Source organism: Boleophthalmus pectinirostris, unplaced genomic scaffold, assembly GCF_026225935.1.
Source record: "Boleophthalmus pectinirostris isolate CB_2022bp ecotype Guang Dong unplaced genomic scaffold, ASM2622593v1 HiC_scaffold_2, whole genome shotgun sequence".
NCBI classification, from domain to species: domain Eukaryota; kingdom Metazoa; phylum Chordata; class Actinopteri; order Gobiiformes; family Gobiidae; genus Boleophthalmus; species Boleophthalmus pectinirostris.
This window is the reverse complement of record NW_026571152.1, coordinates 39,612,591-39,633,642: the sequence shown is the minus strand read 5'-3', so window position 1 is coordinate 39,633,642 and position 21,052 is coordinate 39,612,591. Positions and strand designations below refer to the sequence as shown.

Genomic DNA, 21,052 nt, shown 5'->3' with positions numbered 1-21,052 from the left:
AAATAAAACTAGGACTAAACCAGGCCTAAAAGAGAACTAAAACCAGGACTAAACCAGGACTAAACTGGAACTAAACCAGGATTAAACCAGAACTAAAACAGAACTAAACCAGGTCTAAAACCAGGTTTAAAACCAGGATTAAAACCAGGTCTAAAGCCAGGACTAAACCACAAAATGGACCCAGACAGACGCTTGAGTTTGACGTCATGGCTTCACAGCTCTTCGCTGATAAACCGCGCACCAACCAACAACTTCAGTGGTTCTTGTAAACCGTCTAGTGTATTCTGATTCCTGACCTAGTTCCTGGAGAGAAATTAAATTGAGCAGAGACACTAGGTGGCGCCAGCCTGGTCAGCTTTAGTCCTTGCATGAGGTAAAATGATAAAATATGTTTATTTTGTCATTCCAAATGATCTTAAACAGGCCGGTCAGAGTCAACGAAAACAACTAAAACATGGTCATTTTTGCAGAATAGAACTGATTTAATGATGAAAAGAAATGATCCAAGATTCAGAAAAAAAAGGTTCTAATGATGATTGATGATGATTTTAAGAGTGCCAACATCTAAACACAAAACACAAACACACATGCAGGAGCAGAGCTGTTAAAGGTGCACTGCGTCACTTTTTTGTTTTGGGCCCGTCACCTTTTTAATTTTATGGATATGTCATTACTCTTGTCTGAAATGTTCCACAGTATGACATTAAACAACTCTACATTACATTTAATCAATTACAGGTGGTTTTATAGCTCAAAAACACCTAGAAAAACAGACTTGGAGCGGGTTCGCCTCTCCACAGATTTGACCTGTAACTCAGTGTGGTTTAGTCTCTGTGAAAATAGAATCTTTTAATGCCATACTTTGAAACATTCTAGAAAAAACAACACCACGGAGAAAAGCATTTCATGGACGCTCCACCAGAAAAGTTACCCAATGCATCTTTAAATTTTTAATTTTCCGGCACTGGTGACATTTAGTTATGGCGGGACTTTCGGCTCTTTCATGAGATCCGAATCATTTGGATCCTTCACTTCAAAGAGCCGTTCAAAAGACTGGCTCTTTTTATATTTATTTATTTATATGATGCAAATGTGAGAACTCGTTTTATCTACAAACTAATCACGGAGAGAAATGACCAAGGCTCAGATCTGTTTAAAATGCTTCAAACTGAATCTGTGGGGGTGTTTAGGCTTTGAAATGATGCATAAACGAAACAAAACAATGAGCTACAATAATTAAATTTTTTAAATTAACTGTTATTACGATGTTATTTATAATTTTCTTTGGTGCACACAGCTCTCACTCATGTTGTCCGCTCTAGTTCTGGCCTGATTCCTGTTTTGGTTCAGCGTAAACAATAAAAAAGAAAAAAATATTTGGTTTATGAAATCCAGTTCCATTTACATTAAAGGTGCACTGTGTAACTTTTTGACTGGGGGTCTGTTAACCGCATGTTTCTATGGATATGTCTTTACTCTGCCTGAAATGTTCCACAGTGTGACATTAAACAGCTCTACCTTACATTTATTAAATTAGAGCTGGTTTTATAGCTCAAAAATACCTAGAAATACAGACATTCTGACTGAGTGGGGTCGCCTCTCCACAGATCTGACCTGGAACTCGGTCTGGTTCGGTCTCCGTGAAGATAGAAAGGTTTAATGCCATAACATCTCCATAGACAATAGTTTTTTAAATTGTATTACTATTATTTTTTATTTTGTACATATATTAAGAAAAAAAAAAAAAAAAAAAAAAACATGCTGGAAAAAAACAAAACAAAAACAAAACAGAAGTGCTTTTATTAACCACCTTTTAAATACATTAAAATTGAACATTATCGCTGTGCATTATTGTAATTGATGGAGTGGGCGGAGCAGTGGGCGGGGCAGTGGGCGGAGCAGTGGGCGGAGTAATGGGTGGGAAGTGGGCGGTGACATATCATGTGGCATGGGAGAAAACCTGGGTTGGATCTTGATCTAACCGGATTGGATTTAACCCCGGTTACAATTACAAAAAATTACATTTGTACATCTTAGATTAATACATTTGATTCAAACATGGATTAAAATACAATGAAACTTCCAGAATTTAATGATTATCAAACATTATCATGAAATATCGAACATTTTCTCAAGCTATTTTTAAACAACATTTTTGATGCCGTCACTAAACAGATGTGAAAACTGGATCCAGAATTTACATTTGACGGACCCTCCACCAGAAAAGTTAACACAGTACACCTCATTCAAAACATTTAGCTTATACTAATTTTTAAAGTTTTATACTGTATGTCTGTATGTTGTGTCGTAACAGGAGAAGATGAAGGGTAAAAACAAGCTGGTGCCGAGGCTTCTGGGCATCACCAAAGAGTCTGTGCTCAGAGTGGACGAGAAGAGCAAAGAGGTGGTGCAGGACTGGCCCCTCACCACCGTCAAGAGATGGGCAGCTTCTCCCAAAAGCTTCACTCTGGTAACATCTTTCACTATTCTACAGATACTATAACAAATATCACTATCACACAAATGTAACTGTAGAGTAAAACTAGTGTGTGTCTGCTATGAGGTGGAGGTGGGTGAAGGTGTAGCTACTGAATTGAGATCTAATTGTTGAAGATTGCCATTATGGGCTTATTTTGAATTTATCTACAGTCAGTCCTGTGGCAGTAAAAGTAGAAGGTTTGTAGCAAAATAAAGGACTGTTAAATACTAAATTACATATTTCTGAGTGTTAAATGGCAGTAGGAGGAGGAAACAATATTTGTACTTCAGTTATGTTTTTTAAATTTTTTTTAAAGTCTACTTTGTTTTTATTCATGAAATTTATTTATTATGATTAAAATTAGGGATGTGCTGATCCAGCTTGCTCCGATAATGATGTCAGTACTTAAAATCTCTGCTGTTATTAAACGATAATAGGACAGAAACTAAAAACGTAAATTATTTACTTTAAACCCCCAAAAAATCATCCAAATGTGCTTTGCAACTATTACCATATTATGTGGACTATAAGTTGTTCCGGAGTAAAAGTCGCACCAGCCAAAAATGAAGAAAAAAAAAAAACATATGCAAGTCGCACCAGACAATAAGTCAAACTTTTTAGGGGAAATTAATTTTATTTATATTTTTATACTAATATAAATGTATATAAAATCAGAGACCAGACACTGACATTTCCTGTTAAAAGTGAAGTTCTAGTAATAGAGTACGTAAGTAGTAGTAGTAGTAACAGAGAACAACAGTCACATATCAACAGTTCTTCAGATAACTATAGCATAAAAAACAGAACAGAACAGGTTTACCAAACTCTTCCATCTCACTCCAAATCACTAAATCCATTCAATTCTTCATCCTCGGTGTCTCTTCTGAGCAACTCCACAACCTCCGGAGGTAAACAGAGCGCCGCTTCCTCTTCTGTGTCGCTGTCGTCAGACTCAGCATCAGTTCCAGTTAGAATTATTCCGACCTTTCTGAATCCCGACAGGATGGTTTCGGTGTCACTGAAGTCCAGACTTTGTCCATCCATCCAGTGACTTCAGGAAAGTTGTGTGGTGCATCCTCCCGGTGTCACAAGTTTCTCGCTCACTCCAAACTTTCTTTCTGCCGCTCGATTATTATTTTCAGCTGCAGATTTCACGACTTGCAGCTTGTAATCTGCAAAATATGATTTTCTTTTTGGGAACATTTGTGTGCAGTCTTCTCAGATGTTTTTATAAGTTTTTAAATTTCAGTGGTGCAGAAGTAATGGTGCGATCGACTGACATGATACAGACAGGACAGAGGCTCTTTCTGCAGGAGACATGCGCAGTAGAGCCAAGTGACAGTGGTACAGGAGACACAAGAGCAGCAGATACTGACACACAAGCCTGGAGCGCCCTCTAGAGGCTGTCAGTGTGAAAATTTTAATATATAAGTCGCACCACAGTATAAGCCGCAGGAAACACCCAAACCATGAAAAAAAGTGTGACTTATAGTCCGAAAAATACCGTGTTTAACATTTAAAGTAACTCAGTGTTTTTGGACAAACATTGGCCTTTAAATCCTCCTATTACACCACTCTGTAGACCAAAATGGAATATTGATTGAACGGTATCTTTGAAATGATATCCAATCCATCAAAACGTTCAATATCGGCACCAGTGCAATCGGTGCATCCCCAATTAAAACTCACATTTATTTGCTTTCCAGAAATTCAGTCTGTGTGAAGTAAAGGAACGAGTGTGACATGTTGCTCAGCCGTCGCGCTTTGAGTTGGTGCTCGTTTCAAAGCCCTACACACTTTCAGACATCTGCTCACTCCTACATTTATTTAAGCAAAGATCCGGGATTGCAAAAATATTTATGAAACAGAGAAAAAAGGCACAGTCCGACCAGAAACACATCCTCAAAACATAGATCCGAGTTTTGTTATTCAGACAGTTGAGCTCCAGCGCTGCAGCAAACCCGTGTGAGATGTGACTCCTCTGTTTTATATTTAACAGGATTTTGGAGAATACCAGGAGAGCTACTACTCCGTCCAGACCACAGAGGGGGAGCAGATCTCTCAGCTCATCGCCGGATACATCGACATCATCCTGAAAAAGGCAAGAACAATGTCTCTCTATACGTCATACAAGTTACTCTAAATTGACTCTTGTTATAATGTTTTTATCTCCTCAAAAACAGACCTGGAGTTGTGTTTTGTTTCATTCACACACGTTTGAGTAACTCTCTATTATTAGTCTGTCTACAAAGCAAAAACTGGAGGGTTAAAATTTGAGGTTAAAATATTTCAGAGTTGTTTTTAACACAAAAAGTGTTATTTTAACAATTTCAAAGTTAAATGGGGGTTCGAGTTGGAGTTATTTGACAGAGTTGATATGGTTGATGATAATGTTAGTGCGAGTGTTAATTCAACTTCCCCTAGTGTTAATTCAACTTCTACTAGTGTTAATTCAACTTCCTCTAGTGTTAATTTAACTTCCTCTAGTGTTAATTCAACTTCTACTAGTGTTAATTCAACTTTTCTTAGTGTTAATTCAACTTCCCTTAGTGTTAATTCAACTTCCACTAGTGTTAATTCAACTTCCTCTAGTGTTAATTCAACTTCCTCTAGTGTTAATTCAACTTCCTCTAGTGTTAATTCAACTTCTACTAGTGTTAATTCAACTTCTACTAGTGTTAATTCAACTTTTCTTAGTGTTAATTCAACTTCCCTTAGTGTTAATTCAACTTCCCTTAGTGTTAATTCAACTTCCACTAGTGTTAATTCAACTTCTACTAGTGTTAATTCAACTTCCTCTAGTGTTAATTCAACTTCCTCTAGTGTTAATTCAACTTCTACTAGTGTTAATTCAACTTCCACTAGTGTTAATTAAACTTTCACTAGTGTTAATTCAAATTCCATTAATGTTAATTCAACTTCTACTAGTGTTAATTCAACTTCCTCTAGTGTTAATTCAACTTCCTCTAGTGTTAATTCAACTTCCCTTAGTGTTAATTCAACTTCCACTAGTGTTAATTCAACTTCCACTAGTGTTAATTAAACTTTCACTAGTGTTAATTCAAATTCCATTAATGTTAATTCAATTTCCACTAGTGTTAATTCAACTTCCTCTAGTGTTAATTCAACTTCCCTTCGTGTTAATTTGTCTCCTCCACCCACCACTTCAAACTCCCTTGAGAGAAGACCAGTTTGAACCAGTTTTGTACATATTTTCATCTTAAATTAACTAAAATAAAGTGTAAAAATAAAACACCTCTGTGTGTTGTTTTGCTAAATCAGAATAACTCTACAAAGTGTTTTCCGTTTACTCTCAAAACATTAATATAACTCTTGATTTCAGGGTTAAATGGGAACTTTGGTCCAGTGTTACTTAATTAACATTTCCAAAAATGTTAAATTAACTCTAGAACAGATTGGACTCATATAAACTCTGAGAAAATGTTAAAATTGATTCTATGAGAGTCAATGTTAAGAGTCCACTTTTTGTTGTGTGTATCTCCAAAGCTCAAAATGCTCTGTTCCTTTTCGTGATGTCATGAAGCGATAGTTTTCAAGTTATCAAATTATCCAAATAATTCAAGTGAAGATGTATGGAGTTTAAATACACAGTGGAGCATTTTCTGTGTTACCACATGACATCACAAGGTGGAACAGAGCGTTTTGAGCTGTGGAGATGTAGACAGATTAATAATAAATGACTCAAACATGTGTGAATGAAACAAAACTCAACTCCAGGTCTGTTTTTGAGGAGGTAACAACATTATAAAATGTCTAAAAGCTCACAAGAGTCAGTTTTGCGTAATATAAAACCTTGAAGAAACTGCACACAGACGTTCGCCTTTGTCACAGCATTTGATGTTTGTCTGATCGTCCACAGAAGCAGAGTAAGGATCGCTTCGGTCTGGATGGAGATGAGGAGGCCACCATGCTCGAAGAGTCTGTGTCTCCCAAAAAGTGAGTTTAGTCCCTGTGACACAGAAAGCGAGAACCAGAACTGCTGTAGGGTCGAGATGTCATGGAATACATTTTTAGTGCAACAGTTATTGTGAGAAAAAACATCACAATTAACGATTATTCACGATTACTGACACCATGACTTTAGAGGCAGTTTAACTCCACAGTTCGCCATTAGGGGTGTAATGATACAAAAATCACGGTTTGGTATGTACCTCGGTTTTGAGGTCAAGGTTCGGTTAATTTTTCGTGCAGTATAGGAACAAACTACAAAACCATTTGTGTTTTTATTAAATCAACAATTTGTTTTAACATTATAGAAACAGGAAAATAAAAAAAATCCAAAGTGCTGCTTGGTAAAACTAATAAGTTAAATACAATATTCTCAAATAAACAACAAATGAAATGAAATATTCTAAAAAAAAATAATTCCTTGTAAACAGTAAACAAAACATTTCAAAAAGTAAAGTTCAACACTAACAGTTCCAGCATCAAGTTTTACTCAATCTTCATATTTTGGCCAGAAAAAACAACTTGTTCACATTGTCTGCAGTAAATTCAGATCTTTTGGCAAAAGGTGAGAGTGAGGACTGGTGCACAACGACCATAGTTCTGTGAGGATTCACGTGGTTCGGAGGGACGTAGTCAAGGTGGGAGGCAGTTGTTGTCAAGGCGGTCACCCTAACTATAAAGCGCTGCTGGAAACACTCCAACAATCACAGACGAGTTTCCTCGTGAATATTAAAGAGCCGAGCCTCCGTGTATCTGCACATGTAGTGGCAAAAATAAACACACACAAATTGAGCGACCTCACTCGTGCACAGTCCTGCACCGAACTGAACGTCTCGTACTGAAACGGTTTGGCACAAATACATGAACCGTTACACCCCTATTTGTCACTGAACTATTGCAGGTTCCACAAATGAAGATTCTACAATGCATTCGGTTCATACGGTCAAAAAACTGTATGTCCTCCTCTCCCAGGGCTCCACCCCAAACACGTTCAAACAAATGTAGGACAAAAATCGCCGTAATATTGACCAAACATCAGTGGAATCCATTATTTCTTTCATTAATGTCTCTAACATGAAACTGTGACATAAACTGCCAGATAAAAACACACTTTGAATTAATATTAGTACTTTTTTGGAGCATAGATTCAATGGAAATTACTTAAAATTGCCATTATTGTTTTTTTTTAGCTTATATTGTGACCTAAATAATCACAATTATTGATTAACCAAATAAGCTTGACACCACTATTGCAGAGTGTGGGGCTTTATTTGGCTTTTACTCCAGTCTGACTCACTTTACACTGGACTTAGAGCCTGCAGAAACTGTACACACACAGTTAGTGAGTAATTTTGGAATGACATGACTTCATGTTTCTATTTCTGTCTTATGAACACAACAATACAGCGCTGGTGTTTTCCATTGATTCCACTCGCTCAAATGATTTCTTACCTTTTACCCTATTTACTCCAAATAATCAAGTATTTATAGACTCCTAGTGCTCAAATGTCCAGGCCTGTGTAACTTAGACTTGTGTGTTTGTGTGTATCTTGTGTGTTTGTGTGTATCTTGTGTGTTTGTGTGTATCTTGTGTGTTTGTATCGTGTGTGTTTGTGTGTGTTTGTGTGTTGCAGGTCGACCATCTTGCAGCAGCAGTTTAATCGTGTGGGTCGGGTGGAGCACGGCTCGGTGGCGCTCCCTGGCATCATCAGTTCAGGCTCCATTGGAGGGTCTGACACTTACAGCATGGGCTCTATGCCCTCTGCCCAGCAGCAGCTCAGCTCGGGTCAGCTGCACCGCGGGCACATGCCCCCTCTGGTAAGGACACGATACACACTCTCACTGAATTTACTGCACTGGACTCGGGACTTTAACAGTTTGATGTTTGAAAGTGTTTTTGTAGTCTTCTCAAGATATTACGTTATATAATTATACCTATATTGTCATGTTAATTAAAGACACACTCCTTTTATTCGACTAAAATGAGGTTTTACACTTTAATTGTTATTTTCTGTGGGTCTGTGCAGCACCTGAACCAGAACATTCATGTAATTAAGTCCAGACCTGAAGTGCCTCAGACTCAGAGGGGCCCCCTAGAGTTCCTCTGTGATTATGTCACTGCTGAAGCTGCGGGGTCACTGCTCTGTCACTGTGTGTGTGTATGTGTCTGTGTGTGTGCGTGTGTGTGTGTGTGTCTGTGTGAGTCTGTCACTGTGTGTGTGTGTGTGTCTATGTGTGTCACTGTGTGTGTGTGTGTGTCTGTGTGAGTCTGTCACTGTGTGTGTGTGTGTCTATGTGTGTCACTGTGTGTGTGTGTCTGTGTGTGTGTGTGTGTGTGTGTGCGCCTGCCACTGTGTCTGTGTGTGTGCGTGTGTGTGTGTCTGTGTGAGTCTGTCACTGTGTGTGTGTCTATGTGTGTCACTGTGTGTGTGTGCGCCTGCCACTGTGTCTTTGTGTATGTGTGTCTGTCACTGTGTGTGTGTGTCTGTGTGAGTCTGTCACTGTTTCTGTGTGTGTGTGTCAGTGTGTCTGTGTGTGTCAGTGTGTGTGTCTGTTACTACATTTGTGTGTGTGTCACTGTGTCTGTGCGTGTGTGTCACTGTGTGTGCATCTGTCACTCTGTGTGTGTGTATGCACGTCTGTCACTGTGTGTGTCACTGTGTGTGTCACTGTGTGTGTCTCTGTGTGTGTGCGTCTGTCTTTGTGTGTGTGTAGCAGTGCTAGAGCAGTGTGTGTTTGGAGCATTGTTTTCCTTTTGCTCTTTACTGTGACTGACCTCGTGTCACTTTGATAGTGATGACTGAGAGATCACTATTTCACCCTTGTGTATGTGTGCGTGTGTGTGTGTGTGTGTGTGTGTGTATCTGCGTGTGTGTGTGTGTGTATCCTCAGAGCCAGGCGCAGCAGGCCCTCATGGGGACCATCAGCAGCAGTCTGAGGACGGTGCAGCAGGCTCAGGGGACCTCGGACACATGGACCCTCTGCCTCCGCTCGGACATGACCTGGTCTGTGCTCTCTGACTCTGCAAACACACAAACGCACAAACACATTCAGTGCACCTGTAGAACTGGGATAAAACCATAAAAGACGTCTCAAAATCAATAAACTGTAATTAAAGGTTGAATTGTGAAATCGGGTCCACAAGACGTCAAACCCCTTATATCTATGTATGTATGACCAAGAACGCAAATACCACACCTTAGAGGAAGTAGTATAGCAATATTGATACTTTGCAGTCGCACTAAGGGTGTTCTACATGTATCTCTATGGTGAATGTTCAGTAGTTACCATGAATTGGACTGCACACAGTTTTAAATCATCTGAAAACTCAAGATAAAACACCAAATTGATTTAAAGAGCACACGTTGATGACCTGCAAAGAATCAATATCAGAAATAGGGATGGGCATTCGATGAAATTTTCTTAATCGATCGTCGGAAGAATTAACGATCGATTATCAATTAATCATTAACGTTTTTATATTAAAATGATCATCATTATTATTACCATCTGCACTACTAATCTGCATAAATAAATTCAACTTTATGACATATAAACCGTAACGACTCTAGAGCCACATCAGCCCGTTTGACATTATAATGTGTTTAATTCATTTTTGCACAAATCTCACAGAAACGAAACTTAAAACTGCATCGCTAATTTGCATAAACTCAGCGAAGATAAAACTACAGCTCTTGTGTCGCTGATGCGGTCAGTTTCTGTCGGATTAAAAGACATGACTCAGGTGAATACAGGTTAGTGTGACCATAGTTGTGTTTGTCAAAACCAGGACAGCGTACGGGGGGAGGGAGGTGGAGACTCGTCATCCACATTGAGCGACTCTCACCTGGTAAAACTTTTTCCCACTGGACACTGAAACATATGTGCTGCTTTGTTCACTGTGCACATGGACTCACACTTGTCCCGAACGCAACGGAAAGTGTGGAATTTCTTGTACAAATCATCGTTAAATACACATTTGTGCTTCGGTACGTTGCAAACTGACCGACTGTTTATGTCTCGCTCTTTCTGATGCAGAGACACATGTACGGACCCCTGTTTGGTCACGCTACACACAGCAACCTGCATTCGGATTGTCAATTAAAATGAACGTAATCGATGAAATTCTTAATGATCAATTATCGATTAATCGATTAATCATGCCCATCCCTAATAAGAAAAACTGTAGTGCGAGTAATAGTACAGGTTCAGTACAGTAGCACAGTGTTTCCCAAACTTTTTTCCATATTTTAAAAGTCACAAATCTTCGCAGCCCAAGTCAATAGACATTATTTGTAAATCACAAAATAAATTTGTGACCATTCTTGAACAGGATAATGATGATATTTTATTGTTGTCTGAGTGATCGTGTCTCACTGAACAATTAGTATTACCGTATTTTTTGGTTTATAAAACAGATTAAGCAAAACAAACAGATGATACTTGAGACTTGAAACTTTTTTTTATTTCCTACGAGGAGAACTCAAATATAGATTGATTAATAATGTTTTAATTCGGCTTTGCTCACATTTGTTTACATTTTACAGAAATGAAACTTAAAACCACATGACTCATTTGCATAAACTATAAGCGCTGAAAAATACAGCTCGCTCCTGGTGCGCTGATGCGGTTCAGCTTCTGTCGGACTAAAGAACACGACTCAGTGGAATATTTGTGAAAACTGGTTTGAGGCTAGTAAGCACAACCAGAATTAATACAAAAGCCAGTTTTTCTAAAATTATGGGATTTTAAGTGCACCTTATAGTCCAAAAAAAAAAAAAAAAAAACGGTACTCAAGTTTTAAACAATGAAAAACAGTAATCAGTGTTTCCCACAGAAAATTGTTAATTGGCAAGGCGGTGCACGGTGAAGAAGTGGGAAGCGGGGTGATGTATGTATATTTATATTGCAGAGCTGCATGATCGTGACAAGGAGACCCAAAAAAAATCTCTTGCATCCCAGTCTTTGTGAAACAATGCAGTAACAGACTTGTGATGAAGCTCTTCTCTTCTTCCTCAGGCCTCCAGAGTTTGGGTCCAGAACAAAGTGGATGAGTCCAAACATGAGATCCACTCGCAGGTGGACGCCATCACAGCCGGGACAGCGTCTGTGGTCAACCTCACCGCAGGTACCAGCCCTGGACACACTCACAATGTCTCTCTCATTGATATTACAAGTTGAAAATACAGTTTGCATTAAACTGAACTGTGCATTTCCCAATATCTATCAAATAAATAAGAAAACCCAAACAGATCTGGACAGAAACATGAATTAAATACAAAAAACAGTTCTCAGTTTTTCTTTTTGTTGCCATCTTCTAGAGATATTATGTCAATAACAATGGATTTTATTAAGAAGAGATGGAAAAATATTTTGATAGCAGTGAAATACATTAGACTTTTGGAAATAGTACTTCACAAACAGTAAACTTCTAAGCCTCTAAGTACTTTTTCTAATGGCACTTATCTCTTTTTGCAAATGAAACTTTATATATTATTGATACGTAAGATCTTGCAAGATGAAACTGCCACAAAACTGTGTCATGTGGAAAATATGATTATTTTTCTGTTTACGTTTGGCTTTTTAGGGGTTTAGTGCTGAGTTACGGGATTTGTCCAGGGGTGGGACTCAACATTCTATTGTAACCATCTGTGTTTTCCAGTTCACCTGAGCTGCCAAGTCTAAAAACACTTGTTTGACTTGACAAAGCTTAAATTAAACATAAACTTATAAGAAAAACAATAAATACATACACTACTGGTCAAAAGTTTTGGAACACCCTAATTTTTCCAGGTATTTATTGCAATTCAAGTCGTGTAAGTCCAATGAAGAGCTTGAAATGGTATAAAGGTAAGAAAAAAACTAACATAAAGACCCAAAACACAAGTCCAATTTCTGCCAAAACTACCTCAAGAAAAAACAACAAGATGGTAAAGCTTGAAAACCTGGAATGTCCAGCACAGTGTCCAGACTTAAACCCCATCGAGCTGGTTTGGGATGAACTGGACAGAAGAGTGAAGCAACCTACAAGTGCCACACATTTATGGAAACTTCTGCAACAGACTTGGGAAGAACTTTCTGAAGAATATTTGATTTCTGTTGTAAAAAGAACGAGCCACGAGTGTGTTCAGCTGTTATATCTGCCAAAGGTGGAACACTTTGATGAGTCAAAAGTTTAGAATACGTTTTGGTCTATGAATTAATTCCATGATTTCTTTTTCAACACAAATTGCTTAATTGATCTATGATTTCATTTCAGAGTTAAATGACACAATAAACTGAATAATTTTCTTTCTAAAACTTTTGACCGGTAGTGTACAAAATATGAGTCAAACTGAACAATTACTTTCATAAACTATGTCAAAATCTTTTCTTCAATCTTTTGTATCGTCTCGTCTCGTGTAAACTGTATCTCCGCCCCTAATGCGTTCGTTCTGCTGCTCAGGTGAGCCCTCGGACACGGACTACACGGCGGTGGGCTGTGCCATCACCACCATCTCGTCGAACCTGAGCGAGATGTCCAGAGGCGTGCGTCTGCTGGCCGCTCTGCTGGACGAACCCGTGGGCACCGGGCACAAACTGATGGCGGCGGCGAGGATGCTGTCCGCCGCCGTGTCCGACCTGCTGCGCTCTGTGGAGCCCGCTGCTGCTCAGGTCAGAACAAGAACCTCTGGTCTTTTCTTCTGGTACTTTGAGTTGTGGTGTTGACTCCAAAAATAGATATCTACATGGAGAACTTGCATTTGGAATATTATTGTTTTGGAGTAGTTTTTGACTAATACTAAGATACTAATAGGACATATCAAATAGCTGACTGCTTTCATGACACTTCTGACTGGTTTAAAAAAATATGTTTAAAAAAATGAAATTAAACTTGCCATTTGACTGTGTTTTTATAATATTTTATAATTTAAAAAAAGAAGACAGATTTTTTTTTTTTTTTTTGCAGAGCACAATCTTGAATTGTATACACACAAAATATTTGGTGTATAGAACTTAATGCTGATACCAGAAAGTGGCAGGAGTTCTGAATATATATTAAATCATTACTAAATCAATTTACATTCTTTTTAGCCTGTTTGCAAAAAATCAAATTAATTTTATGGATTCTGATTTTTAATCAAAACTTTTTCAAAATAATAATAATGAATAATGCATCAGTTGTATGCAGAGCTTTACAGAGCATTATTCATTCACTCTACACTCGGTGGTGGTAAACTACTATTGTAGCCACAGCTGCCCTGGGGCAAAGTGATGGAAGCGAAGCAATCTGCACCATCGACCCTTCCAACCACCACCAACACACACACACACACACACACACACCACTTTCATACTAGGCAATGTGGGGGAAGTGCCTTGCCTAAGGACACAATAACAGTTTTTGTGATTGGCGCCCCCCTGTGGTGCCTGATTTTCCCCGTGTTCTCCCATCCATGTACAAACCAGGCCCGGCCCTGCTGAGGCTCTGAGATCTGACAGGATCAGACTTTGACAAGCCGGTATTTCCACAGATTAAAATGCGAAACTGTGAAATGGAGGATTATTATGAAACAAGTTTACTCCTGACTTTCTTACTTCCAAAGCAAGTAATTACAGTTATATATCTACACAAATGTAACCAAAGACAGTTTACAATGTGTTAAATAACAACGTATGATTGAAGAATGAAAATGTAAAGAGCTTCCCCTGTTTGAAAGACAAGCATTCCCTGCTCTGACTTTGATTAAAATTTATAAAAACCTATTAAAATCATAATCGTCTAGTGTATGTACAGCAGAATTTAGATTTTATTTTTTGCCCGTATGATATGGCCCTATGCCTTTATATAATCACATCCTACTGTAGCTTGTTGTGTTTAACTTGTTGTTGATGTTGAGTTGTGTTTTTGGTGTTTTCAGCCCAGACAGAACGTTCTGACCGCAGCTGGGAGCATCGGTCAGGCCAGCGGGGACCTGCTCCGACACATGGGAGAGGGAGAGACAGACGACAAGTTCCAGGTGATTCTCTCTCTCTGTTTATCCGTTCATTTATCATCTACCGCTTTCACCTGTAAGACTTTGCTGTGGTGTTTTGTCGGGTGCACGTAGACACAGACAGACCTTCACTATTCATATTTCTACTTCTACCACGACATCTCGAGGATTCTGATGTTGTTCTCATAACCTTCACGGTACCTTGCACCTCACTTGTGTGAATCCCTGGAGGAGGACTGTGCTCTGTTCAGCTGAGATGTTTTTCCTTTGACCTTGAGCTAATTCTGTGCTCATGCTGATGACTATAATACCACCCTAAAGGCACTTTTACATCGTGATTTCTCCGTTCAGCTGAGACTGGAATGGATCGGTAAATGGATGCAAATCAGACCTGGACATGCCCACAGTCTGTCCGTCTACAGCGTCTCTCCTTCACTGTGGTTTTTCCTTAGACTCTATATATAAATGGACATAGCTAAACCTTTGCTTAATTCCTACTCAAGTAAAGGTAACCAACTAAAAATCTACTCGACTAAAAGTAAAAAAGTACAGTATTTTTCAGACCATAAGTCGCTTCGGAGAATAAGTCGCACCAGCCAAAAAATGCGTAATGAAGAAGAAAAAACATATATAAGTCACGCTTTTTGGGGGAAATTTATTTTATAAAATCAGAGACCAGGAACCGACATTTCATCTGGAAAGTCAAGTTCTAGTAATAACAATAGAAGAGAGAACAACAGACTGTTAACGTCACATATGAACAGTTCTTCAGACAATTATAACATAAACAACAGAACAGAACAAGTTTACCAAACTCTCCATCTCACTCCAAATCACTAAATCCATTCAATTCTTCATCCACGGTGTCACTTCTGAACAACTCGGCCTCAACCTCCGGAGGTAAACAGAGCGTCGCTTCCTCTTCTGCGTCGCTGTCGTCAGACTCAGCATCAGTTCCAGTTAGAATTATTCCGGACTTTCTGAATCCCGACAGGATGGTTTCGGTGTCACTGAAGTCCAGGCTTTGTCCATCCGTCCAGTGACTTCCAGGAAAGTTTCATGGTGCATCCTCCCGGTTGCCGTGAAGCTGTGTTCTCCATCCCCGCCTTTCGCCAGTCCCTCGTCCCCCCCTCCCGTACATCGCGCAGAACGTTCCCTCTTCCGTATGCTGCGTGGAATGTCTCCCCTCCAGTATGTCGCGCAGAAACGTCCCCCCTCTCGTATTCTGCGTGGAACGTCCCCCCTCCGTATGTTTTCATGGAACGTCCCCCCTTCCGTATGCCGTGTGGAATGTCCCCCCTCCTGTATGTCTCGCAGAACGTCACCCCCTCCCATATGCTTTCGTGGAACATCCCCCCTTCTGTATGTCGCGCAGAACGCCCCCCCCTATACGCCGCTTGGAACATCCCCCCCTCCCGTACGCCTCGTGGATCGTCCCCCATCCCATACGCTTCGTGGAACGTCTGTCCCCTCTCCTGTAGGCAGAGCGGACCGTCCCTCCTCCCAGACGTCGCGCGGGCCACACCACTAAACCAGAACTAAACTGGGACTAAACCAGGACTAAACATACAATAAACCTATTATTACACCAGACTGTCCATGTAAATGTCTGCCGATAGAATAATGTTTGAAATAAAACTAACCTTGCGTCGCATGAATCGTCGCATGTTGAGGGACTATTTTCTCATATATCAGTCCGCCACTGCCGAGCTTTCTATCAGAAAGAACAACTCACTGCTGCTCAGACAAATTCTTCAAATGCAAGATTAGTTTTATTTTCAAACATTATTGTATAGACACAGACATTCACACGGACAGTCTGGTGTAATAATAGATTTTCTTCGGGTGTTTTGTGGAGTGGGTAAGACTGTTTTTAGTAGTAGGATAACTATGACCATTGACATGCACTAGTCTAGAACCAGTGACCTCTACAAATACAAGGACTGGATGGAATATTTTAAAAAAGTGTCTCCACACGTCTCCAACACTCTGGCTCACTAGGAAATGAGCTCCTCTGTCCAAAAATCCGAACTTTCCCCTTTTTATCCACAGTTTTTTGGAGCTCACAACAAGACAACAAGAGTTAAAATAGCTCTAGAATGTTCCATGTGTGATGTGATGTTTGTGAGCGAGTCTGCTCTTCTGAACGGTTCCTTAACGTGAACGAGAGAACTGGGTCTGATTTTTTAAAGTATACAAATCTTTTTCTTTGTTTATTTCTTTTAATTTTTATGCATTTTTACACCGATTCACCCCGAACAAAGACAAAAATCAGCAGAGAAGCAGAGCAGGCAACATGACGGAGAGCTTCGTGCACAAAAACATATCTGACGTCTTAATAACAGTTTTTAATGATTATTATTATAATACAACATTTTATTTAGATTATGGATCATTTCATAGGGTAAACACTCTCCCACTCTCAGTTTGAACCATTTAAACAGATCTGAGCCTCGGACATTTCTCTGTGATTAGTTTGGAGATAAAATGAGTTCTCACAATAAATCTCATATAAATAAATATAAAGCGAGTCTTTTGAACGTCTCTTTGACATTTATTTATTTGTTTGACTTCATTTGATTGGGACGCTGCATATTAATGGACAGAAGTGATACAACGTGAATGTAAACACAGCGGATTATCGCCCAAGGCTCATTTCCATCTGTCGTCCCAAAGGGCTGCGCTCACAAAAGGCCAAACAATAAAGTTATTATTTATCAGTATCATTATTTCAGCTTGGCCACACATTCAAAACATTTACATTTTATACCCCTTCATATTTTCCCATACATACAAATCTGACACGAACAGATCCAAACGATTCAGATCCCATATGTTCCACAGTCTGGCTTTAAACTTACTCATTTTGTTCAAATCCAGGTGTTTCTGTTTAAAAATATCTTTCAAAAGCGTCCACATCTGTGACCTGTGACTTGACCTGAGGACTTCACTTGAAGATAAGACGTGCAGCTGGTCAGAGATGTGATGTCGATGTCGATCTGTTGCAGGACACGCTGATGAATCTGGCCAAAGCGGTGGCGAATGCGGCGGCCATGTTGGTGCTGAAAGCGAAGAACGTGGCACAGGTGGCAGAGGACACGGTGCTGCAGAACCGGGTCATCACGGCTGCCACCCAGTGTGCCCTGTCCACGTCCCAGCTGGTGGCCTGCACTAAGGTAAGACTCATGTACTCCTGTTCTATGAGACCAGCTGGGGTTTGGATCATTTACCGTGAGGTTGATGAGGTATTTGATTTCTGAAAAAAATGGGGGGAGATTTAAGTGACATGAGAGAGCAAGTTACGGTGAGTTATTTATTATAAAAGACTAAATTCTACCCAGATATGGCCTAATAGTGAAACTGTACAACTGAAATGATTTTGTCTCATATTGTGTCTGAAGTTGTGTTTGCAGTTTCCAGGAAAATTCAATTTCAAGTGCCTCTCCTGCAAAGTTACCATAATCTTACACAGGCACTTTTGATTTTGAGTGCTCAATAATATTGAGTCAATATTATTATTGTCTTGCTGAGTCAGCGATACAGTGATAAAAAATCGAATCAGTGTTTCTCCGTTTAATGCTGCTCTAAGTAAACCTGCACAGTGAGATGGATTCAATCCTTTTGATGGATTCAGAGATATTTGTAAGTTCACAAACTCACGAAAATCCATCTTGGCGTGTGTCTGCTGTAAAGTTAATCGAGCGAGTGGACCAATCATAGAGCAGCACTGAGTTTGGGTAGAAGCCAAAGATGAAGCACCCAAACAAACTAAAACAAAACAAACATGGCGATGCCGACAAGACATTACGTAACAAAATTAGATTTTTCGTCTTGTTCTGCCGTTGTGATGCTTTAACCAATTAGATTCAAATCGTTCCATGTTTTCCGATCCCTTTCAGCAAGAGCCTTCCCAGATTGATAAAGTAAAGTCAGTTCAGAAAGACACGAGTCTGGTGTGAGTTTAGTAGTAGTAGCTTAGTTGGTAGAGCAATCACCCACTGATCTGAAGGTTGGAGGTTCAAATTCTGGTGTGATTCCAGCTCCCACAGATGACTGCTGTCATTGTGTCCTTGGGCAAGACACTTAACCCACCTCGCCCACTGTGCCTGCGTACACTGGTACACTGGTACACTGGTGTGTGAATGTGTGAGTGCTTCCTTGTTGTAAAGCGTTTTGAGTGCCTTGAAGGTGGAAAAGCGCTATAGAAAAATGTGACATTTGTTACCATTTACCATTTACTCTAAGATAAAAAATAAACACTTTCCTTCTTTTCCTTCTTCTATTGCTCAAAGACTGAAGAGTGAACTCTCAAGAGCAGAAAACTTGAGCTCAGGCAGGAAACAATAACATGTTAAATCTTCATGAATCGTGATAAAATTGAAATTATAATCTGCCTTTAAGAAAATTAAGATTATTTTGTCTTAACACACTCCTGTGATTCTATTATTGGCAACCTGTACTGAGTTTGAGTTAATTTGTTCAGCAACTCTATTTAAAGCTTTTGTATTTATCAGAATTAATATGTGACAAACAAATTCCCCATGAAACCTTGTCCTGAAATAGAGACTCTTTGTCCTCATCGTACCTCTTGTCTGTGCAGGTGGTGAGCCCCACCATCAGCTCGCCCGTGTGCCAGGAGCAGCTGGTGGAGGCGGGGAAGCTGGTGGAGCGCTCAGTGGAGACCTGCGTTAAATGGTGCCGTTCTGCCAGTGACGACGCGGAGCTGCTCAAACAGGTGGGCGGGGCGGCGGCGGTGGTGAGTCAGGCGCTCAGTGACCTCCTCCACCACGTACGGCACTACGCCAGCTGCGGAGAGCCAATCGGGCGCTACGACCAGGCCACGGACACCATCATGAACGTGACGGAGAATATCTTCACTTCCATGGGCGATGCTGGTGAGTGAAAACAGCTCATATACACCACAAGACAAAAGTTTCTCTTGCCTTCACCATCTCTTTCATTGTGTGTTTTCTTTATGTTTCTTTACTGTTTACATTTTATATACCATATTTTTCGGACCATAAGTCACACTTTTTTCATGGTTTGGGTGTTTCCTGTGACTTATATATTAAAAATTTCACTCTGAAGAGAAGCTCTAGTCTTATATGTCAGTATCTGCTGCTCCTGTTCCTCCTGCACCACTGTCACTTCACTCTACTGCGCATGTGTCCTGCAGAAAGAGCCTCTGTCCTGTCTGTATCATGTCAGTCGATCGCACCATTACTTCTGTACATTTACAACTGTACAACATTTAAATAAACTTATGAAGACGACTGAGAAAACTGAACACAAATGCGCCCAAAAAGAAAATCAGATTTTGCAGATTAAAAGCTGCAAATCTTGAAAAATTCAGCTGAAAATGATAATCGAGCAGCAGAAAGAAAGTTTGGAGTGAGTGAGAAACTTATGGCATGGAGAGGATGCACCATGAAACTTTCCTAAAGTCACTGGATGGATGGACAAAGTCTGGACTTCAGTGACACCGAAACTATCCTGTCGGGATTCAGAAAGGCCCGAATAATTCTAACTATAACTGATGCTGAGTCTGACGACAGCGACACAGAAGAGAAAGCGGTGCTCCGTTTACCTCAGGAGGTCGCGGAGTTGCTCAGAAGTGACACCGAGGATGAAGAATTGAATGGATTTAGTGATTTGAAGTGAGATGGAGACACATATTCAGCCTGTTCTCTGTTCTATTGTTATTACTAGAACTTGCCTTTCGAGATGAAACGTTGGTTCCTGGTCTCTGATTTTATAAAATAAATTTCCCCCCCAAAAATGCGACTTATATATGTTTTTTTCTTCTTCATTACTCATTTTTTGGCTGGTGCGACTTATACTTCGGAGTGATTTATAGTCTGAAAAATACCAAAATATATGAAGCTAGATGTATGGAATTATGTAGCAAAGAAAAAATGTCAAATAACTACTACATTTAAAAAAAAATATTTCTATGCAAATCCACAAAGTACCCACCCTTTGATTTGTTGACAGAGCTGCAAACTTGGCCTTCTCTCAATGAGCTTCTTGATGAAGTCTCCTGAAATGTTTTTCAGTTCACAGCTGTGCCTTTTCAGGGTCCAGAAATACCAAAGTGCAAAGCGGTGATCAAAGCCAAGTTATTCTGAGTTTATTTCTTGTTTCTTGTTTGCAGTGAGAATCTACAGTGTAAATAATGATGGAAAACGAAGAAACAAAAGAAAAATGTGTCCAAACGTTTGAGTGGTCGTGTACACAGCAACTTTAGTTTCGTAAGATTTTGTGGGCAGGCAAGGCCGATGCAGACGCACAGCATGGGCTTTCTTTTCTTTTCAAATGCAGCAGAAAGCGATCCTTCCTCACAACAAATGATTCTACTCCCTCAAATCAGCCTGTGACCAGTGCTAAAAACATGAATACGGTAGATATGTCCTCCCAAATATCCCTGTGGATCATTAAGAACAAACCTTGGAACAAATTGAGTCTGTCCTTCTTCCTCCAGCCATCGAAAATCTGACATTTCTCACGTTCGCTGCCATTTCTGTTTTGACACAGCGGATGTCCGTGCTTTGGTCTGATTGGCTTTCGCAGCTGTCAGCGCCGTTTGAGCTCCAGGGGCTGAAACAGATGCAAATCTTGACATCAAATA

At 39.8% G+C, this 21,052-nt stretch overlaps 1 protein-coding gene across 1 annotated transcript in view; it reads left to right on the top strand.

The window, feature by feature from the left end:
* The window catches only part of tln2b (talin 2b), a 143,127-nt gene that overhangs the window by 35,656 nt on the left and 86,419 nt on the right, over positions 1-21,052 (top strand). The window contains 11 exon segments of the mRNA XM_055155635.1: positions 2,315-2,470; positions 4,479-4,580; positions 6,360-6,436; positions 8,083-8,266; positions 9,341-9,416; positions 9,419-9,453; positions 11,468-11,576; positions 12,894-13,102; positions 14,350-14,448; positions 17,433-17,600; positions 19,025-19,319. Coding sequence (XP_055011610.1) covers positions 2,315-2,470; positions 4,479-4,580; positions 6,360-6,436; positions 8,083-8,266; positions 9,341-9,416; positions 9,419-9,453; positions 11,468-11,576; positions 12,894-13,102; positions 14,350-14,448; positions 17,433-17,600; positions 19,025-19,319 — 1,510 coding nt within the window.